The sequence below is a fragment of the Podarcis raffonei genome, chromosome 13 (genome assembly GCF_027172205.1).
Source record: "Podarcis raffonei isolate rPodRaf1 chromosome 13, rPodRaf1.pri, whole genome shotgun sequence".
NCBI lineage: Eukaryota > Metazoa > Chordata > Lepidosauria > Squamata > Lacertidae > Podarcis > Podarcis raffonei.
In genome coordinates, this window is record NC_070614.1 from 41,393,664 (window position 1) to 41,412,911 (window position 19,248).

Below are 19,248 nucleotides of genomic sequence, written 5' to 3' on the forward strand. Positions count from 1 at the left end.
TTTTAGGGAAGGGGCAGCAGGAAAGCAGATGAAGACTGAGTAGACCGTGCAGATCTAGGCTGGGTGGGAGGCCCAAGTGGAAGATACTGGAGCCTCCCCTCCACCCTCCATTGTCCCCCCCCCCCAGTGAAGGGTTGCTCAGATGTCTTTTCCGGACTTGTGGCTGCTCCTGCTGGCAGGAGGGGCCAAAGGTGTTTGCAGAAGATGAGGCTTCTGGGCCTCTGACAAAAGGAGGAACAGGCAGAGATCCAACTGGTAATGCCTCCCCCTATTGTGTGCGATGGGGAGCCACACCTGTTGATGCTCTGCCTGTCGAGCAGCCCTTAAAGGCATGGGAGGCTTGCCAGGGTGGGTGAGAAGAAGGGCAGTCCAGCTGCCAAGTCTTTATTCATGCCACCTCTAAATCCTCTTTTTCTGACCTGCGTCATGCGGCAAGCTGCACCTGCTGGACCCCCCTCTCCTGCACACCTGCTAAAATGTAAGAAGAGCCCCAGGGCCCATCATCCCGTTCTCCCAGTGGCCAGTCAGGCGCCTGTGGGGAGCCCACAAACAGGGCCTGAATGCGCAGCCGCTCTTCCCACGCAATTGGCATGAATGGGTGGCATGCCTGATTAAGCAGGCGCGAGATCTCCCCTACTTGGCACCTCGGTTTCCCTTCCCTCCGAACGGGATATGGAGCCTGCGATGGGCCCACCAGACTCCGAACGCACCCCACCCGTCTCTGAGCTGGAAGGGGACCCAGTAGGCCTGGCTCCTTGCCCGGCACTTTGCCCGCTGCTCCTCTTTCTTTCTTGAGCGTCTCCGGTTTCTTCGCAAACAGTAACCCGATGCCAGGACGTGCCAGGAGGCCTGTAGCAGGCAGGTGGCACGGCCCCGAGGCCTTCACTTTGTTTGTCCAACTCGATCAGAGCTCCCTGTTCCCCACTTCTGGAGCCCCACAGATTCTCCCCAAATGAAAGCTTTACTCCCGAGTAGGAAAAAGCTTCACAATCTCTTTCCTCACCCCACCCTGCATTCGCCTAGTTCGGTAATGTACATAATGTACACAAACACACACATAAGCAACCCGACTCTTCCTGCTATTTGGAGGGGGGGAATGTCTGGCTCTTGGCACCATCCGTGCCCATAAAACTGTGTCAGAATGTGGAGCATAATGCCAGTGTATTCGGGGCTGGGCGGGAAGAACGGATTTAGGGTAGCGTGAATGGAAGGTCCGTCCTCTCTCTCTTCTACCGCCCCCAGGGCAGAGTTGCCAGTGCCTTTAACAGTTGCTTGGCAGGCAGGAATCAAACAAGGCGAGTGTTTTGCCCCCTGCCCGGAAAAACAGCCTGGGGTGGGGGAAACTTTGCCTGTTGGATTTCTGTCTGCTAAACATGCTGCCAGGAAAGACCTCGCAACTCTGAGCAACCAGAGAAAGTTGGTCAGGCTTGATTTGTTTGGAATCACAAGGTCATGGCAAGGATCCGCTTTAGGGACAGGAATGTGTGCGGCTGAGAGAGGAATGTGCTGCGTCAAGAAAGGAAGAATCTGAGCCTGGCCCCAGACAGTGGGACGAGCAGGCCTTGGCTCTGTGCCCCTTCCACACCCTTCCGATTTGGCCGCCTCAGCCCCGGGGGATCCTCCCTTCATCTCCGACTGCGGCGGGGAGACTGATGAGCAACATGTCCCACAGCTGCCTGCAAGGCCCCTGCTCTTTCCCTTATCCCTAATCTGCCCCCCAAAATTGGGCAGGCCTGGTGGCAGTCGCGGGCTAGGAAGACGAGCAGGTTGAACGATGCAATCCTCCCAGACAGGCCCAGTTCTTGGTTGGACTAGATGACCCCCTACCAAAGAGAGGGGACTGTCAGAGGCAGCTGCTGTTGCCCCTCCTCAGCAGTGGGGTGGTGGTCTGGGGTCGCCCATCCCACGCCACCTGGGCCTTGGCAACTGCCCAAATCGTCCAGCCCCATCTGCCAGAGCAGAGCCTCACTGGTTGAACAAGCAACCTACAGCCCTGTGCAATTCAGAAGGGAAAATGCCCTCCTGGCTTTTCTTTTCATTTCTCCCTCCTTCTCTTCCCAAGTGTGCAGGAAATTGGAGAGATTTCACAATCTGCCCCTCCCCTCCCTCCCTCCCTCCCTCCTCCCCCCCAGCCTAGTGTCTTAGGAGCAGGAAGCAGAAATGATGCTTCCCCCCCCCTTCCTCTTTCTGTAGGAGGTGTTTGCCCACAGAGGGGAGGGGAGGAAGGCTGGGGAATTTCAGAAGATGGGGACAACACCTTGGCTGCATATAAAGAGCTGTCTCAGTGGGGCTCATCAACCAGCAGCAGCAGCAGCAGCAGCCTCAGGGCAGAGGAAACCCACAACTAGAGGGCATCTCCTGGTTCAGAAAAAGGCAGAGAGAGATCAGGACCAGACATTCAAGCATCCTCCACTTGGGGGCAGCAGAGGTGATTTGAGAAAGCAGCGGGATACCCACATCCTCCACTTGGGGGCGACAGCAGCCATTTCTTGGAAGGAGCGATACCTTTGCCAACCATTAGGGGGTGACATAGAGAACTTGGCATTTCTGCTGGGATTCAAAACCGTGAGGAAACCATGACTCTTTCTCTGGGTAAGTGCAACCTTCCTTTTTGCCCAAGGTGGTCTAATACATGCATGTGTGTGCTTGGATTTTTAAGGTGGTTTTTTTTTAGAGGTGGCGGAAAAATATTGAGGATTCTACTTGTTACGTTATGGCTCCAGTAATCGTATCACTTTTTTTTTGTTAGTTGTGGATGCAAGCTAGCACTATTTTCTCTTTATTTATTTCATTTTATCCTTCTGGGTAGTTCTACCCTGCTCACCCTCAAAACAACCCTGTGAAGTAGGTTAGTCTGAGAAACGGTGACTAACTAAGTCACCAGGTGAGCTTCATGTCTGAAATGGATTTGGTCTCCCAAGTCGCAGTCCAAAGCATGTTATGTCTGCATTGAGACATTTGTGTGTGTCTTTATTTGATTCATTAATGCCAAATCATGCTAAGACATGAAGTGCTTTTTTAAAAATTTTATTTATTTATTATACATTTCAATAATTTTACAGCCATTTTAACATTTCAAAACCTGACTTCCTCCCCCCTCTTTCTGTGGTTCCTAAAATTTATTTTTAATATTTTCTGCATATCCAAATTGACTTAATTAATTCGTTTATTCATCTACTTTAAATATATACTCTTATGAAACGGCAGGTTATTACAATAATCCTGCCAATGTTCTTATCTGTTTACAATTTGTTTGTATATATTCAACAAACCATTTCCATTCTTTTATTTAAAAAAAGTTTGTTATCTTGATTTTTTATTTTTCCAGTAAGTTTTGGCATTCCTGCGTATCCCATAAATTTTTGTATCCATTCTTCTTTTGCTGGGACTTCTTCTTCTTCTTTCTATCTTTAGGCATGGACATGAAGTTGATTATGTAATTGGCCCTTCCCTTCCCCATGGCAACACAAATTAAATATTAAATGAAATACAATTGCTACCTTTTGCTTCCATTCTTACTTATCACAGGACCTTCCCTTTCCTTCAGGAGCTTAAGGTGGCATATAAATAGCTTGCACCCCTGTCTCTCTTTATCATCACAACAATCTTGTGAGGCAGGTCAGGCTGAGAGAGTGATTTGAACCCTGGTCTCCCAGGTCGTAGTCCAACACTCTAACCCTGCAGCGCTCTCTGTCTGCCAGGGCTGGCCCACCCAAGAGGCGGGCTGAGGAAGCTGCCTCAAGTGGCAGGATCAACAGAGGCAGCATCCTCCAAGGAGAGTGTTGCCCGTTGTTGTGGTAGCCAAGGCTGCTTGCGGTGCGCTCCTTGGAGGCTGCATCTACTGCCTCCCACCACTGGCTCAATGTGCAGTCGCACCAGCACTATGGCGGCCAACCCGGAGCATCACCAATGCAGAACACCTGCGCTATGACGGGGAGAGTGATGGGGAAACCGGGAGTGTAAACAAGGCGCTTCCTACAACTCTCCTCGCTGTGGTGCAGCCATCTTGCCATTGGAGACACTCCAGGCCGGTCGCCATAGTGCCGGTGTGCCTGTGAAATTGTGGTCAAGGAGGTGGTCAAGGTTTCTGTGGCGGCGGCGGCAAACTGGGAGGACCAGCACTTTTAGTTTGGCCTCAGGTGACAAAACGTCCAGGTCCGGCCCTGCTGTCTGGTCCTCGGAACATTCCCCAGGCCACACCCCTCTCCCTAGACACCCCTCATTGGCCTTGCCTGCTTCATGTGGTGCATGCTTTTGCCTGGCTGGGATGTGTCCCTGAACCCTGCCAACGCCTCTTCGTTGTCTGACTGGAGTCTAGAGAGGGGCGTGTTTCGAAACGAGCCTACTTAACATGTGTTGCCCTGCCTACTTTGACCTCTGGCCCCAGGTGGCCCTTGGGAGGTGGTCCAGAAGGATATGTGGCCCTTGAACCCACCCCTACTCTAACTAACCCTTACAACCACCGCTGGCTCTACCCTTTAAAGGTAAAAGTAAAGTGACCCCTGACCATTAGGTCTAGTTGTGGCCGACTCTGGGGTTGTGGCGCTCATCTTGCTTTACTGGCCGAGGGAGCCGGTGTGCAGCTTCCAGGTCATGTGGCCAGCATGACTAAACCGCTTCTGGCGAACCAGAGCAGCACACGGAAACGCCATTTACCTTCCCACCAGAGCGGTGTCTATTTATCTACTTGCACTTTGAGGTGCTTTCGAACTGCTAAGTTGGCAGGAGCAGGGACCGAGCAACGGGAGCTCACCCCATTGCGGGGATTTGAACCGCCGACATTCTGATCAGCAAGTCCTAGGCTCTGTAGTTTAACCCACAGCGCCACCCACGTCCCGGCTCTATCCTTTACGAGTGCCCTAAAACCCTTGCGCTGTTTCCTAATGGCAGGACTGTGTTCCTGCTTCGGATGACTGCGCAGCGTAAACAGAGGCTGCCTTGTGTGTCCTTAAAAGTCTCAAACTGTCCCTGTCTTGACTCCCGAGGTTAGGAAAACGTTGACCTGATGGAGATCTTCAGGCAGATGGGAATGGCCGTCTCAAGGATGCTGCCACATTTTGGGAGGGAGGTTGAACTTTGAGCGAGCTTATCTCAACACTGAGGCAACGGGAGAGACAGGAAGCGAAAGGGAAATGGCAGTGACAGTGGTGAGGAGCCACATTCAGAGAGGTGGGCCCAATTAAAAAACCCCAACCATGCGCCAATCCTGCACTGAATATTCATTTGGTTCCTTTTCAGCCAGAAGTCTCCTCGTCATTTGTGCAGGCCTGGTCCACATCGTCTCCCCTGACCGGGATTCATCTATCAGCACCATCATTGGCCAGACCTTCAACCTGGCCCGCCTCATGAAAGCCAACAGCACCGTCCTTCTGAACACCTATGTAAGAGCTTTGCCTTTTTTCTGGAAGAGCAGCTTCTGCCTATGCTTCGCAAAGGTTGTTTCCCTTCCCAGCTATTTCCCAATAATCCCTCTAGTTCCTCAGAAGCCTATTACCTTGTGGGCATTCCTCAGGAGGCAGCTTTCTCATGATTCCCCACTTTCCTCTGAAATCCGGTGTGTTGGGTGAGAATTTCCTGAGGGTTTTTTGTTTGTTTGTTTAATGTTACACCTTCAATTCAAGTGCTTTGCATGAGCAGAACATGCCACCCAGAATGTAACCCAGAATCCTCTGGATTGCCCATAGCAAGGGGGTCCTTAATGGACAAGCAGCAAGTTGAAAGTCTAAACATATATATATTTGTAAGTATGTTTTTAAAATACCTGCTCTGTTCCAGACCCATATTCTGCAAAAGAAAGAATAAATAAAGTGAGGGCAGGATTATGCAAAGTAGGCAAATGAAGCAAATACATATGCATTTCCTTATTTCTGCCAGTCCTGGCATGACAGAGGGCAAAATATGCAGGGCAGTGGTGCTGCTGATATCTGAGAATCCTGCTCAGAGCCACCATCCCTCGCAATGCTTTTAAGATTTTGCCTGCATCTTTTCCAACCTTTCCTTGCGACGTTAAGGACTAGAAGCGTGCTTTCTCATAAAAATGAAAGGTTGAGATTCTGTGCCCAGGACCAGTTCCTGAATTTGGTTGCAGAACTACACAACACATTGGATATATAATCAGCGTTCTTTGGTATGGAGGACACAAGGCTCCTTTTTTAAGTCAGGGGATATGTTTGTAGCGTCAGTGAAGTTATAGGAGGCTCTTTGGGTAAAAATTTCCGATGTATCCTTGGGACGTTTTCATAGGTAAGGCTCAAATCTCCATTATTGTCACCGAAGCTAAAGACTTAAGAAATGACCAAGCCAAGGTTTATCTAGTCCAGCTTTCTCCTTCCAACAGCACCCGGCCATATACCTATGGAAAATTCACAAGCAGCTCCTAAAGGTCACGGCCCCATCTGACTTCATTGCTTGTATATGCAGTATCTGTGTATTAAGGTGGCCAGTTACACATAACCAACACAGAGAGTATGCATAACCAAAAGAAAAACCAGAGGGTACAGATTTGCACAAAAATTGATATGTCAATTTATAAGTGTGCATGCACCTTCAGAAAGAATTGCTATAATTTAAATCAAAGTATATGACGTCTCACTGTCACTTTACAAGCTGGACTGAAGCAAAGCTTAGCTGGTTAGAGCGTGGGGCTGATAATGCCAAGGTTGCAGGTTCGATCCCTGTATGGGACAGCTGCATATTCCTGCATTGCAAGGGGTTGGATTAGATGATCCTCAAGGTCCCTTCCAACTCTACAATTCTATAATTCTGTGAAAGGGTTTTAAACCTCACATGTGTAATCACTGAGGGATAGGGCTTGTGGACCAAACTTGGCCCATGAAACCGTTCCCCCCCCCGAAGCTGCACCCACTTGCTCCGCACCTGGTGTCAGGAGCTGTACAGGTAGAAAAATGGCTGCCGGTGCACAATCAAGAGCCTTGAAGTGCTAGTGACTTTGGGGCTTCAAAGCGCCCAGTCACCTGTTATCATTGAGATATCAGGTGCCTTCCACTTGCTGAATTTGGCCCGTGAGGCTGGGATCTCCTAAGGATCTGGCTCCCCACCTCTGTGCTGGAAAGAGGGCAAGTGGTCCACTCTTTTCCCTCAGTGCAACGCCACCAAGCTCCATGCCTCCCACCAGATCAAGCTTCGGCCCTGCAGGACTCAGAAATGCTGCAGGCTGGGTGCCAGTCCTGGCAACGTAACCAAACAGGCTGTGCCCAACTCAGGCTACAGCCTAAAGGCACCCGCAGCCAAAGCAGCACCGAGCCCTTTGCCTTCTGGTGGATCCAGAGCAAACCTGTATCGCCAGCAGGAAACAGCACGGAAAGGTTGCCCGCGGCTGCTCCATTGTTCTCGCAACGCTTGTTCCTTGACTTTGCAACATGATCGAGGGAGAGAGGAGTCACTGGTCGCCCCCCCCCCACCAAAGCTGCAATAGAGAGTGCAAATCTCCCGCTCTCCGGTGGCCGCTCCTTCGCCTTTATTCTGATCCCTGCACGCAGTGGCTGAGTGCCCAAAGATTTGCTGTGCCCTGCTTCCCGCAACCTGCCTGGGCACAAGATGCCAGATGTAGGGAGGTCATTGCAGCCTGGGCTCTGGCGTGCAGCCAAGCTGCCAACGGCATCCTCGTAAAAAGGGGGGGAAGAACTCAGGTGGAACTACGGCCGGCTGATCTGGGGAACAACGAAAGGCCTGTTTTTGTTGGCCTTCCCTGCAAGGAATTCCAAAGGGATGAAGGAGCCCGGTACTGGTGGGTGCCACCCCCAGGATTTCTGAGAAGTGACGAGGGCACATTTCGCAGCAGGCACCCTTGAGCCCACATGCATGTCTGCTGCTCATAATATTTAACCCCTTTGAAAATTGTCTACCTTTTAGGTAGTGGAAACAAAGGAAGTTGGCTTAAAATGAGCCAGGTCATCGGTCCATCTAGCTCAGAAGCTCTCCAGAGTCTGAAGCAGGGGATTTTCTCAGCCCCAGACTTTCCTGGAGATGTTGAGGATTGAGCCCGGAATTGTTCGCATGCAAAACGCATGCCCCGCCACTGAGCCGTAGGCCTTTCCCTGAACTGCCGGTGGTTTCCCTGGAATACATTTCCCACATCGGTTTTCCTGTCCCATGCCTTTGGCAGAGTCTCGACAGGTTTTCCTGGCATGTAGGTGCCAGGGGCCAGCAGCCCCATAAAAACGGAGCGTGTCGGGAGACAACGCAACCTTTATTGACGGTTATTTCTCCAGCGCATTCCTGCGCCAGCTTTCTTCTGCTTGGAGGTTACGGGTGATTGAGTTGCGTACAAATCCTGTTAAATTGAAAAACACAACCTCTCTCTTTCTCTCTGTTCCCAGCTGAGTCACCAAGGCAGCCCGTTTAGCGACTCCGGCTTCGATGCCCGGAGGCTGCGCTACGAAGGGGTGCCAACGGCCGCCATCCCGTTCCTGGAATGGCGGACTCTCAGCCACGTCAAGCGTGTGGAGAAGAATTACGAGGCCTACACCGCCTTCGCGGAGTTCCTGCAGCTGGTGCGGGACGACCAGTTTGAGCTCAACCCCACCAAAGTGGAACTTCTGGATATGCTGAAGGTGACTCGCTTGCGCATCCAAGGTCTCCTCAGCAACTTGACGGCCATCATGTCTGCCTTGGGAGCGCCGCCCGCTGCCGTCACGGACCCCCTCATGCTGGAGTCTGTGGAAGCCGACACGTTCGAAAAGAAAGTCCGGGGCTACGTGGTGTGCCACACGTACAAAGAGTGGATTGACAGGACGGTGAAAGACTTCTCTCTCCTCGCGGAGAAATTCCCAGCCTAAGGATCGCTCAAGGAGTAACTCCCAGGTTAAAGGGTTCATCTGTTCTCCTTGCTGCAGATTTCTTAGGGAAGCAGGCGTAGGGCGAAGACAGACGCAACACCCACAGACTGGTGGAGAAAGTCTGGAAGTGCCCTTGTGTCCAGTCCGAACATTATCTATTTATCTCCAGAGCTGAGCTCTGGAAAAAGCAACAACTCACTCCTCAGGTTTTCAGTAGAAGCCTGTGGTTGTGCGTGGTGCTGATTGGGTGCCTCCCCTGGCTGTGCATGGTGCTCATTGGCTGCTGCTCCCCTGGAATGTCACCAAGGGCCTCTCCAGATCATGTACTAAAAAAACACACCTTTCCCATTTTAAATAATAATAATAAGGCAACAAATGATAAATGCATAAGAATGTTTATGCAGCATTTTAAAAGGTGTGTTTAAAAAGACAGACAACCTACCTGCAAGTGTCAGTGAGGAGGAAGGACAAAGCTGTTGGTTGAACATGATTGGCTGGCAGACTTGCCTGTCACTTCAGTTCTAAGGCCTTGGTCACCCCAAGTTCTTTAAGTCTGTCTTCACCCTATGAGGTCAACTTGTGCACTTGTGCTCAGCGAGATCTCTTGCATTTATGCTTCCTGGTTTTGCACTTTGTCCTCCTGCTGGGGGTGGTCTATTATTTTCAGTGGCAAACAGGCAGGCATACACGTAAACTGAGATTAATATGATTTCAACTCTACTGTTACAATGCGGGGTGTGTGTGTGTGAGAGAGAGAGAGAACTAGATCTGTCTACTGATCTGTCCATCCATCCCAGCCTTTTCCAATTTACTGCTGTTCAGGTGTTTTGGACTGCAATTCCCATCAGCTCTAGGCAGCTTGGCAGTCCTTGCAGGGGTTGATGGGAGTTGTAGTCCAAAACATTTGGAGTAGGCCACATTGGCAATTCTGATCTATATACAAGCACATGTGTGCGCACACACACATGCATATTTATGAAATGATTGTTATTTATGTCCCAGCGAAGTTTGCATGGGTTATTTATGTACTATTTAACAAGGGGCAATGGGATCTAATTTATTCTATTTTGAGAGGGAGAGAGAGAAATTCCACAGAGGGGGTGGCCATTTAGAAAAGGATGGAAAATTACAAAATAGACTGTAAAACGAGGACACTAATAATGTATGTCAATACTCTGGTGCTTGCAACCCCAACACATGGCTGTCTGTGACATGTCAGTGTTTCATATCCATACTTGACACTTTCCAGTGTATGTAATTTACATATTCATCAGTACTTCCTCAAGGAGGCGGGGGCATCACACATAGACATTTGTCACCTGACAGAACCGGCCCAAAACATTTCATTGCCTGAAGCGACGACCGTTGGATCTTATGTCAACAGTGTCAACAGAACAGCGTTCTCCCTTGCATCTTAGGGCAGAAGGCTAGTTTGTGGGATGTGAGGCAGGCTGCAGGGCACATGCCGCTCTGTCCCCACAACACCTTGTTGCTGCTCCATGCCCTCCAGCATTTACTACCTGAGGCGGTTGTCTCACACTACCTGATGGTCCCTTGAGCACTCAGTGGTTATGGATGATGGGAGATGTGGTCCAAAATATCTAGAGGACACCAGGCTGGGGGTGATGGCCAGTTCCCTTGATGAATTTGTGAACTTTGCAGTGCCTTTCAGGCGATGTGAGGAGATAACGGGAGTTCTATCTGAGGTAGCTGTTCACACGTGCACATTACTGCTTGGTTTGATGTCATCCTGGTTAACCACATCTGAAGAGCCCATCAGACCTGGTGGTAGTGAGGAAAAGAGTTATGGGACTGCTGTTATTTGCTCTGTGCCTTAGATATTTGTAACAGCAGTGAGGTATAGCCATTTCTGGGATGGTTGGGTATGTAGGGAGTAAAGTCCTGAGGATATGCAGCCATCTTGGGTAAAACCAAGTGGCTTTAAAATAAAGTCTTTTATATTCTTCATAATTTTTCTCACCTCTCAATGATATAAATTGGTTTTTTAAAAAATGATTTTATTTTGTATATTTTTAAATACTTAAAAAAAGAATGTTGAAAATAGTATATTTTTGGTACCTCAACGATCATCCATTTTCCTTGCAGGATTTCTTCGGATGTATCCTTGCCTTTTGTACATACATGGGACTTTATTTTGTCTAATAAAATCCATGACATTGGAGGACCCCGGGGTTTCTCTCTTTTTGTCTGTGAAGGTGTGGGTGTTTGGGCAACGGTAGTCTATTTTGGCAAAACTAGGTTGAAGAAGAGCTCAAATTAACATCCAAAATCAAGAGTAAAAATGGTAACCCCCCTCTCTGATGTATTTGCCCTGTGATCCTTATACACTGCCTGACTGAGAGACTTTCCAAAGACAAAATGTGAGCTGTACTATGCTTCTTGCAAAAGACTGCTGCAGGTATGCAATCCCTAACAAAAGGAGCCTCTAGTCAATTGCTAGTTTGCTGGCGGGATTCAACCACATACCAGAAATTTAGGTTTCGTTAACTAAAGTATGTCACCGTAGCATGACAAACTTACTTAAAAAAACCACAAACTTTTTGCAGTTAGGAAAGTGATGAGGAAATGCACTGAAAAGTGAGGGGCATACAAATGGTTAACAAGAAAACGTCTTAGCAAATCAGCACGAAGGTTTTCACTGTTGTATAACATCCTTGCAAACAAATCAGAATGAGCGCTCAGTAACGCCTGGGGATATTCTAACTTCTGTCTAAGCTTTGTGCAAACAAAGCAAATGGAATGGCTCAGTGAACAGGTCATTTGGAGAAGCCCCAAAATTGTGTTTGAGGAAACAGGAGACTTGCTTTCCAGACTTGCAAAATCCCTGTGCAGGTGTTATTAACACGGGAGCAAGAAGTGGCGCTGGGCCACGTAACCCTGCACCTAAATATCTAGCCTTTCCGTCTGGTTCCTGTCTTGATGTCTGCAAGCACAGCTTGCAGAATATCTGCACAGAGGGAGGGACAGTCGCAGTGTCTAAGTTAGGCCAAAACGGTAATAAACAATAGCTTAATGTGGAGCTGGGGAATCTGCGGCCCTCAGACATTGCCAGACTACAACTCCCATGCTGCCTGGGGCTAATTGGGTGGGAACACTTCCGCCAGAAAAAGTATATACCGTATTTTTCGCTCTATAAGGTGCACCAGACCACAAGACGCACCTAGTTTTTGGAGGAGGAAAACAAGAAAAAAAATATTCTGAATCTCAGAAGGCAGAACAGCAAGAGGGATCACTGCGCAGTGAAAGCAGCAATCCCTCTTGCTGTTCTGGCTTGTGGGATAGCTGCGCAGCCTGCATTCACTCCATAAGACGCACACACATTTCCCCTTACTTTTTAGGAGGGAAAAAGTGAGTCTTATAGAGCAAAAAATACGGTAGTTAAAAAGAAGTGCGTCCTCACTGGGTGCGAAAATACGGCATGAAATGTCTACAGTTAGTGGCGTAACCCTGGAGTTCCAAGCCGTCGTGCTGCACGTATCTTTTGCAGGATAGATGTGTCCGTTGTCCTGCGCCACTTATGAGGAAACGAAAGTGACAGGACCGGGCGCTTTCTGCCTTTGAAGCTCCCTGGCACTAGAGGAGGAGGAGAAAGTGTGACCTTTGTTTGCTGCCTCTTGAAGGCATGTGGGGAAGCATGTCAGCCTCTGAGTCCAAGGTTATCTGCTCAGAGACCGGAGTGTCACTCTCCCTCAAAAAATGATTCACACCCTTTCCAACGAATTGCAGAGAAAAGAAAGCAATGGACGGGAGCCAGGAATTCTGGGTGTTGTCGCTGGGAATGTGCAGAGATTGAAACTGGCTGTTGTGTAGGCTCTCTAAGCCCACGGTGGTGTTCAGTTTCTTCCTTTGTCTCCCCTGCTTTCTTTATAATTTCTAATTCCATCCTTCCTTTACCCCCCTACCCACCAAACGCTACCCCCATCAAGACACGGCCACGGCTGCCCCCTGTTGGATGAGCACGGGTGCATTTTATCCCTGTTTGCTTCAACCCCAAAGGAAGCAAAGAGAGGCGGAAAGAAAGACCCCACTGCCACAGACAAGCCTCCTGCTATGCTTTGAATGACGGGCCGAAATTCAACAGGTGCAGCTCCCCCCTGCCTCTTCATGCTGGGGGATTAAAAAAAAGAAAGCCAGTTGTATTATTGGCACCTTTCATCTAGCCGCCAGAGAAAAGATGGCAACCGCTGGTTTTTGTGAGAGGGAAGGGCTCTATAAGAAGGTTAAAGAAGGCTTCTGAGCGTGGATGTGCACCCCTGGGTCCAGATCCATGTTTGAAGAGTCGTGAGACAGGAAGCTCTTTAGGCATCCTTTGAATTTCTCATAATTCCTCAGAGCAGGGTGTGCCAACCTCTTTTGGGCCAGTGGGTACATGTGGAATTTTTGAGAAAGTGGTGTGGGCGCCAGTCACAAAATGGCTGCCATGGGAGTACAGTGGTACCTTGGGTTAAGAACTTAATTTGTTCTGGAGGTCCGTTCTTAACCTGAAACTGTTCTTAACCTGAGGTACCACTTTAGTTAATGGGGCCTCCCTGCCGCCGCATGATTTCTGTTCTCATCCTGAAGCAAAGTTCTTAACCCAAGGTACTATTTCTGGGTTAGAAGAGTCTGTAACCTGAAGTGTCTGTAACCTGAAGTGTCTGTAACCCGAGGTACCACTGTGTGGCATAATGGCTGACATTAAAAAAAAAACACAGAAAAAGAGGCAGGCCCTCAAAATAGTGTGGGGATTCCCCCTCCCCAAGACATTTTCCAGGCACCACAAGAGGTGGTTGCAGCCATGGGCACCACGTTGGTGACCGGTGCCTCACTTGGTGCTAATCCAGCCTGACCCAGCCCACGAGGCCTACTGAATGGAGCAAAACTGATGGCATTCATGAAGCTGTTTGGCTCTTTGGAAACTGCTTGTAAGGATTGCTGTGACAGGAGGGATAAGTCCCGGTGAGACTTTGGCTCCTGGAGAGATAAGGGAAACACTGTGCTTGATAAGAGGCCATGAGGAATAGTGTCAGGAAGCACAATAGCAGGAGAAACCGCAATATGTTTGCTTCTGTTTTGAGAAGCGGCAGATACGATGATGAAACATGTTTATATGCCCGGTATGACTAACAGCATGCTGTGAGGATGTCATTATTTATCCTGGGAAATTCTGATCATGCACAGAGGGTGAAGAAGCCGTAGCTATCTTGTGGGTGGGATTCAATTGCATACTGGCAAGTTTAGGTTGCACAATTAAAGCGGATGTGGTGCACGTGTAACAAACCAACTTCCAAAACATACACACACTCCATACCTTTTGTGGCAAGTAAAGTGAGGGGGAAATACACAGGAAAGTGTGGGATCACAGCCGCTTGATGCAACATTGTATAGCCTTTCTTGCAAACAAATCAGAATGAAATAATAAATAGCAGCTGTCACCTCCCCACATAATTTGCGCAGACAATTCAGGGTGAATGCTCAAGACCCTTGTCCTCTCTCAGGTCATTATAAAGAATGATACATCTAGACTTTTATCAACTTTCCCCCGTTTTGATACCCGTAAGTCTCAAAGGGTGTACAATCTTCATCCCTGTATAGAAAAATAGTTGTACATGCATGAGTACTTTTCACTTGTAATGTTCGATGCGTGCAGTATCTGTGTACATGATAACTGAGCTGTGCAAATAAAAAAGTGTACAGTCTTTCACCAAACGCTTGAACAGGTGCAAGCTTGCACCTGTTTCCAGTGTAATGTGTGAACATGCTCAGCTTCACTGGATTTCCTCCTATTCCCCCATCTGCTTTCCCCCTTTTCTTTATTTCTTTGGCCACAATCCCACCATACATTTGAAGCGCGATGATACCGTCATGAACTGGCGGGATGACAGGGAGGAGGAAGAGGATCCTGGCAAGGGGTGTAGCCGGGGACTGGGACACCATGGAGCAAACTGGGGATGGGGAAGGAGAGGCTGGTGTAGGAAGCGCTCACAGAGTGATGGCGGATGACGAGGGGATGGGGGTCAGTGCACAGGAACCAGAGCAGCAGGACTCATCACCAGAGCCAGAGGGCCCCTGTCTCTACAAACATGGTGGGCGCGAAATAATAATAAAAATACAAACAAGGCAGGCTCTGAGGCATAGGGAGAAGTGGGCAGGGTGCTCCAGGAAGCTGAGGCAGGCAAGGACCCACAGCCCAGCTCCCTAGCTGGCCACGTGAGGCTCTGGGAGGAGGTGTGTGAGTCCTCGGCTGGGGTAGGTTTGGACAGGTGAGGTTCACCTGCCTCATTGAGCCCAGATGATGCAATCCATCAGCATGCGAAGTATAAAAGGGCAGCAGAGCCGAGGTGCTGTGTCTCCTTAGCTCTCCATGTTGATGGTCCTTCACTGGAATGTTGCTGGACAGCCATGGAACTGGGCTTCAGGGCTGACTCTGGACTGTTTCCTGACTGCTGGACTTTGGACTTGGTTACTTGGATTGACCCTGAACCTCATTTCCTGACCTTTGGACTTCACTTGTGTGGCTTGACCTTCAGGCTTCAAACTTTGGACTTGGCCTACTAACTTGCTGCCAGGTAGGCCAGAGGTTCAGGACAGGACTTTAAACACTTGATGGCTTCCTGCAAAGACTCCTGGATACTGCAGTTTGTCAAGGATGCTGAAAGTCATTGGGAGTCTCCTATTCACCTCATGGAGCTTCAATTCCCAGAGTTTCCTGTGAATTCATTGTTAAATCCCTCTAGGAACCGTAGCTTTGTGGGGGGGGGGGGGAAGGTTCATCTAGGTAGGGTTCCCATATGTCCTCTTTTTCCAGGGCACATCCTCTTTTTCATGGGTAGCGTCGTCATAGTGATCCATAGTTAAAAGTAGAAGTTGGCAAATGTGTCCTCTTTTCTGTTCTTCAAAATAAGCTTTGTGAGTCCTTCCTATTTAAATCTCTGCTATTCTTTTATACGTCTCTCTGAATGTTTTTTGTTTTTTGCAGAGGTGATAACTCTCACTCAGATTTTTCCTCACTTGGTCATGGATTAAGAACCCATAATCCATGGTGTTTATAATAGAATAGAATTGTAGAATTGAAGGGATCCTGAGGGTCATCTAGTCAAACCCCCTGCAATGCAGGAATCTTTTGCCCAATGTGGAATTTGAACCCATAACCCTGAGTTTAAGAGTCCCATGCTCTGCCAGCTGAGCTGTGTTGGTCTTCCTCTCCCTCTGACACCCTAGAAGGCCTTGGTCCCTTTGCCTGAACTTCTGCCTGAACTGGCTGCCTTTTGATCTCTAGTGCACATGAGCTTTCCCTCCCCATCCGCTTCTGCTCTCTGTGGTTTTCCTGTCCAGATAATGCAGATCCTCTTTTCTCCTTCCAAGTCAGTTTTTACTGAATCCAGGAATTTCTGAAGCAAGCAGAGGTTGACAAATCCTAGCTTTCTTCAGTGACCAACCAAATATCTGTGGTTACCGGAACCCTCCTTTCCCCAATGGGGCTCCACACATTTGAAATGGAAGTGCAAAGTTAGGGCAAGTTCTCTCCAGCTCTAGCTTGTACAGTAGCTGGGTAGGTCTGTTCCTTAAGGTCAGTGGTTTTTTCCCAAAAGGCAAAATGGAGAACCCTGACGTCAACGTTTCACAAAATGAGGTGTATGTATTGCCCTGAGCAGTCCAAACATCTTCCGAAATCCCGAGGGGCTCCCTCGGAGGCTGCCCCCCCCACCTATGTGAAGAACCTTTTTGGAGATTTGTCATGGAACTAAGGACACAGAGAACTCCTTATCTGGGCTGGCATCCAACAATCGGGTTTATGCAGGAAGTGGCGGGGCTGGTGGGTGATCGGAATTCAATGCGGTGCTTTATAGCTGAAGGCATATTTCATTTACTGGTTCCACTGGGTCGTTGGACGTAGCCCAGGATCTTTGAATGACGCAAAAGGGATATTCTAAAGCAAACAAACACATTCTTTGCCAGAGCTGTGTATAAATTCCATAAGACAAAACCGGGGAGAAAAATGTTGCATCCATCCTATAAAGTTGGCGTGGTTTGCTCTGGCATAATTTATTCTTCCTGTCGGGGGGGTTGTTATTATTACTATTTTTAAGGCATATGAAGAAGCATTCTGTCAGGTCAGCCTGCTTGAGCTTCTAGCTTAGAATTGCCCTCTGCTATACAGACTGGCAGTGGTGGTTTTTCGGGGAGATGTGTTTTACACTGGGTTGGCACCAGATTTGGGGGGAGTCCATGGCAGCATCCCAGGTCTTACTTGGACCAGAAACCTATAATATCAGAAAATTTCATATATCTGTGGGCCAGGGTCTTACATTTTGGATAACTTAAAATGGCAGTCAGCCACTGTGGATGGGAGCTGAGCTACAACACCCACTGCCAAAGAGCATCCAGAGGCCAGGCCAGGAGGGCACAGCTGGATCAGGCTGACTTGGGGCCCTTCCAGGAACCTGGGGCCTTGTCCTACTTGGCTGGCTGCTGGCGCTGGGCCTGCTTTTACAGCCCCTGCCATAACCTGATGCTTTAACTGAAGATGCTGCAGAAAGAATTGGGACCCGCACTCAAAAGCATATGCTCTTCAACTGAGCTATGGTCCTTCTTCAAAAGTTCCAGCCTGGCAGTGCTGGGACCTGTATCTCCTGTTCTCCTGCTTGTCTCTCTGTCCCTGTCCACTGGGATGAAGCTTGCAGGCTGCTCAAGCCACAGCAATCTGCCCTCCTGAACTCCCTCGCCTGAATTAAACCAAGTCCTGCCCAGCCACTTTCAGTCCGGCTATGCAACTTATAACCTAGTTATGTACACACCAACAGTGCCCGGTTTCTTGAAAATCATTATCCTGGGGTGTTGTGGGTTTTTTTGCCTAGGGTTAGGCGGGCAGTTTAATATTTTGTTAGTGTGAGCTACTAAACTCCTGGTCCTTTGGGATTTAGCTGCCCCTACCTCACCATCGTGTTTCCAGAGTGGGAAGTGGTTGCACAATCTCCCCAGTGTCCAAAAAACGCTTGTGTATGAAATGCTGTTTGTATGCTGCTCATGCAGCAGATGGTGAGGCATGTTTTCCATGCTTCTGGTATATCAGAGATAAGGAACCTATCATCCCTGCCCCATCCTGGGAGTTGTAATTTACCCATTAACAGAACTATGAGTCCCAGCACCCTTAAAATGCAATTCCCAGGATTCCTTTTGTGTGTGTGGTGGTGGAGAATGTGCTTTAAATGTATGGTGTGTATGCGGGTGTAGTCCAGAAACTGGAGGACAACAGGATTCCCATCCCCCTCTTGGCTTTTATATTGGTTTAGGACAAGCCCTTTTGGGGAAAAGTTAACACGGCAGGCAGCATAAATCCCTCTTCATAATGCATGCATGGCGTAGGGTCAGTTATTGAGCCAGAAGTTGTTTATATGCAAGTTTCTGGTTTTATCTACACACACATAGAGAGACACTGCTGAAATGAGTTCTGTTCCCTGCCAAATACTGTATTTGCTCAGAACTGCATGTCTCCACGCACAGAGACAGCTGTTCCCTGCCAGTTTTCTACACAGGCAGCACACACTTCTGCAGTTTTGGAAACTGTTTTCACTGTATTTTGGCACTTGTTTATATAGACCCTGAAGTTGACAGTGGGCCCAAAGCTCTGTAACACAGCCGCGTCGTAGTGAAATACCGCTCACTTCACTTCCACTTAAACGGCAGAAGAAGTTGATGAAAAATGCTGAAGTGTTCTGGCTACCAGTTTGGTACATCACCGCCTAAGTCGGAATCATAAAGTCAGTACAGTATTTAGGAAGAAGTGTCTGTGTGCGTGTTTATGGGGGCGGGGTCAGCTTCTAGGCCAGGGTGGTCCGTCCCATGGGCCGCATTGCCTGCTTTGGCAGCCAAGTCCACAAAAAATACTGCGACAAAAATTGCAGATGGAAGCCTGCAAGCTGGGGGTCACTTGTCTTCTGAGCTGCTGCTGCCGCTGTCAGGGCTGCTTCGCCTGCCTCATGACTGTTTGCTTGCTGCCTTTTTTAGTCAGCGCCTCAGTTGCCTGCCTCAGTGGCAGCAACCGTGCCTATCACCATGGAACATGGAGGGATTTTCCACATTAAGTTAATTGTCACACCTGCTGGAAGCACTTGTCAGCAGAGATAACCACCGTGCGTGCAGTTCTTCTCTTGCCCTTGATCCCCTCTGCGGATGGGACTCACTTGCCAGGCTGGAGTTAACATGTTTTCTCCAAAAGGCTTCAGAGGCACAAGACTCTCTGCAAGCCCCATGCTCTGGACTTGACAGCCTCGGCCCCTCGACCTCGACGCACAGGGCTATTTATTAGGCAGTGAGGGAAAGGCACCCTTGGCAGGCCCAAGAAGGCTTCTGACAGAAACAAACCTCTTTTGGGCCTAGGGGCACATCTGAAAGTCACACACCCACAGATTTTGCAACAGAGCACCAGCCCACCCACCCCCCAAGCCTA

The 19,248-nt window shown here is 49.0% G+C and overlaps 1 protein-coding gene across 2 annotated transcripts; it reads left to right on the forward strand.

The window, feature by feature from the left end:
* The first annotated feature begins 2,386 nt into the window (after positions 1-2,386).
* CTF1 (cardiotrophin 1) lies at positions 2,387-9,536 on the forward strand. Of its 2 annotated transcripts, XM_053362266.1 has the most exons (3): positions 2,387-2,592; positions 5,239-5,381; positions 8,340-9,536. In XM_053362266.1, the coding sequence occupies exons 1-3, from the start codon at positions 2,577-2,579 to the stop codon at positions 8,796-8,798; spliced, it is 618 nt and encodes a 205-aa protein (XP_053218241.1). In that variant the 5' UTR covers positions 2,387-2,576; the 3' UTR covers positions 8,799-9,536. The 2 variants fall into 2 exon arrangements, with proteins under 2 accessions (XP_053218241.1, XP_053218239.1); XM_053362264.1 differs by lacking the exon at positions 2,387-2,592 and having other exon boundaries at positions 4,809-5,381.
* Positions 9,537-19,248: the final 9,712 nt, after the last annotated feature.

Excerpts from the sequence above, each read along its gene's own strand:
- CTF1 (XM_053362264.1), top strand. The coding sequence starts at position 5,196 with ATGCGCCAATCCTGCACTGAATATTCATTTGGTTCCTTTTCAGCCAGA. Across the intron at positions 5,382-8,339 it reads CCGTCCTTCTGAACACCTAT|CTGAGTCACCAAGGCAGCCC; the intron begins GTAAGAGCTTTG and ends CTCTGTTCCCAG.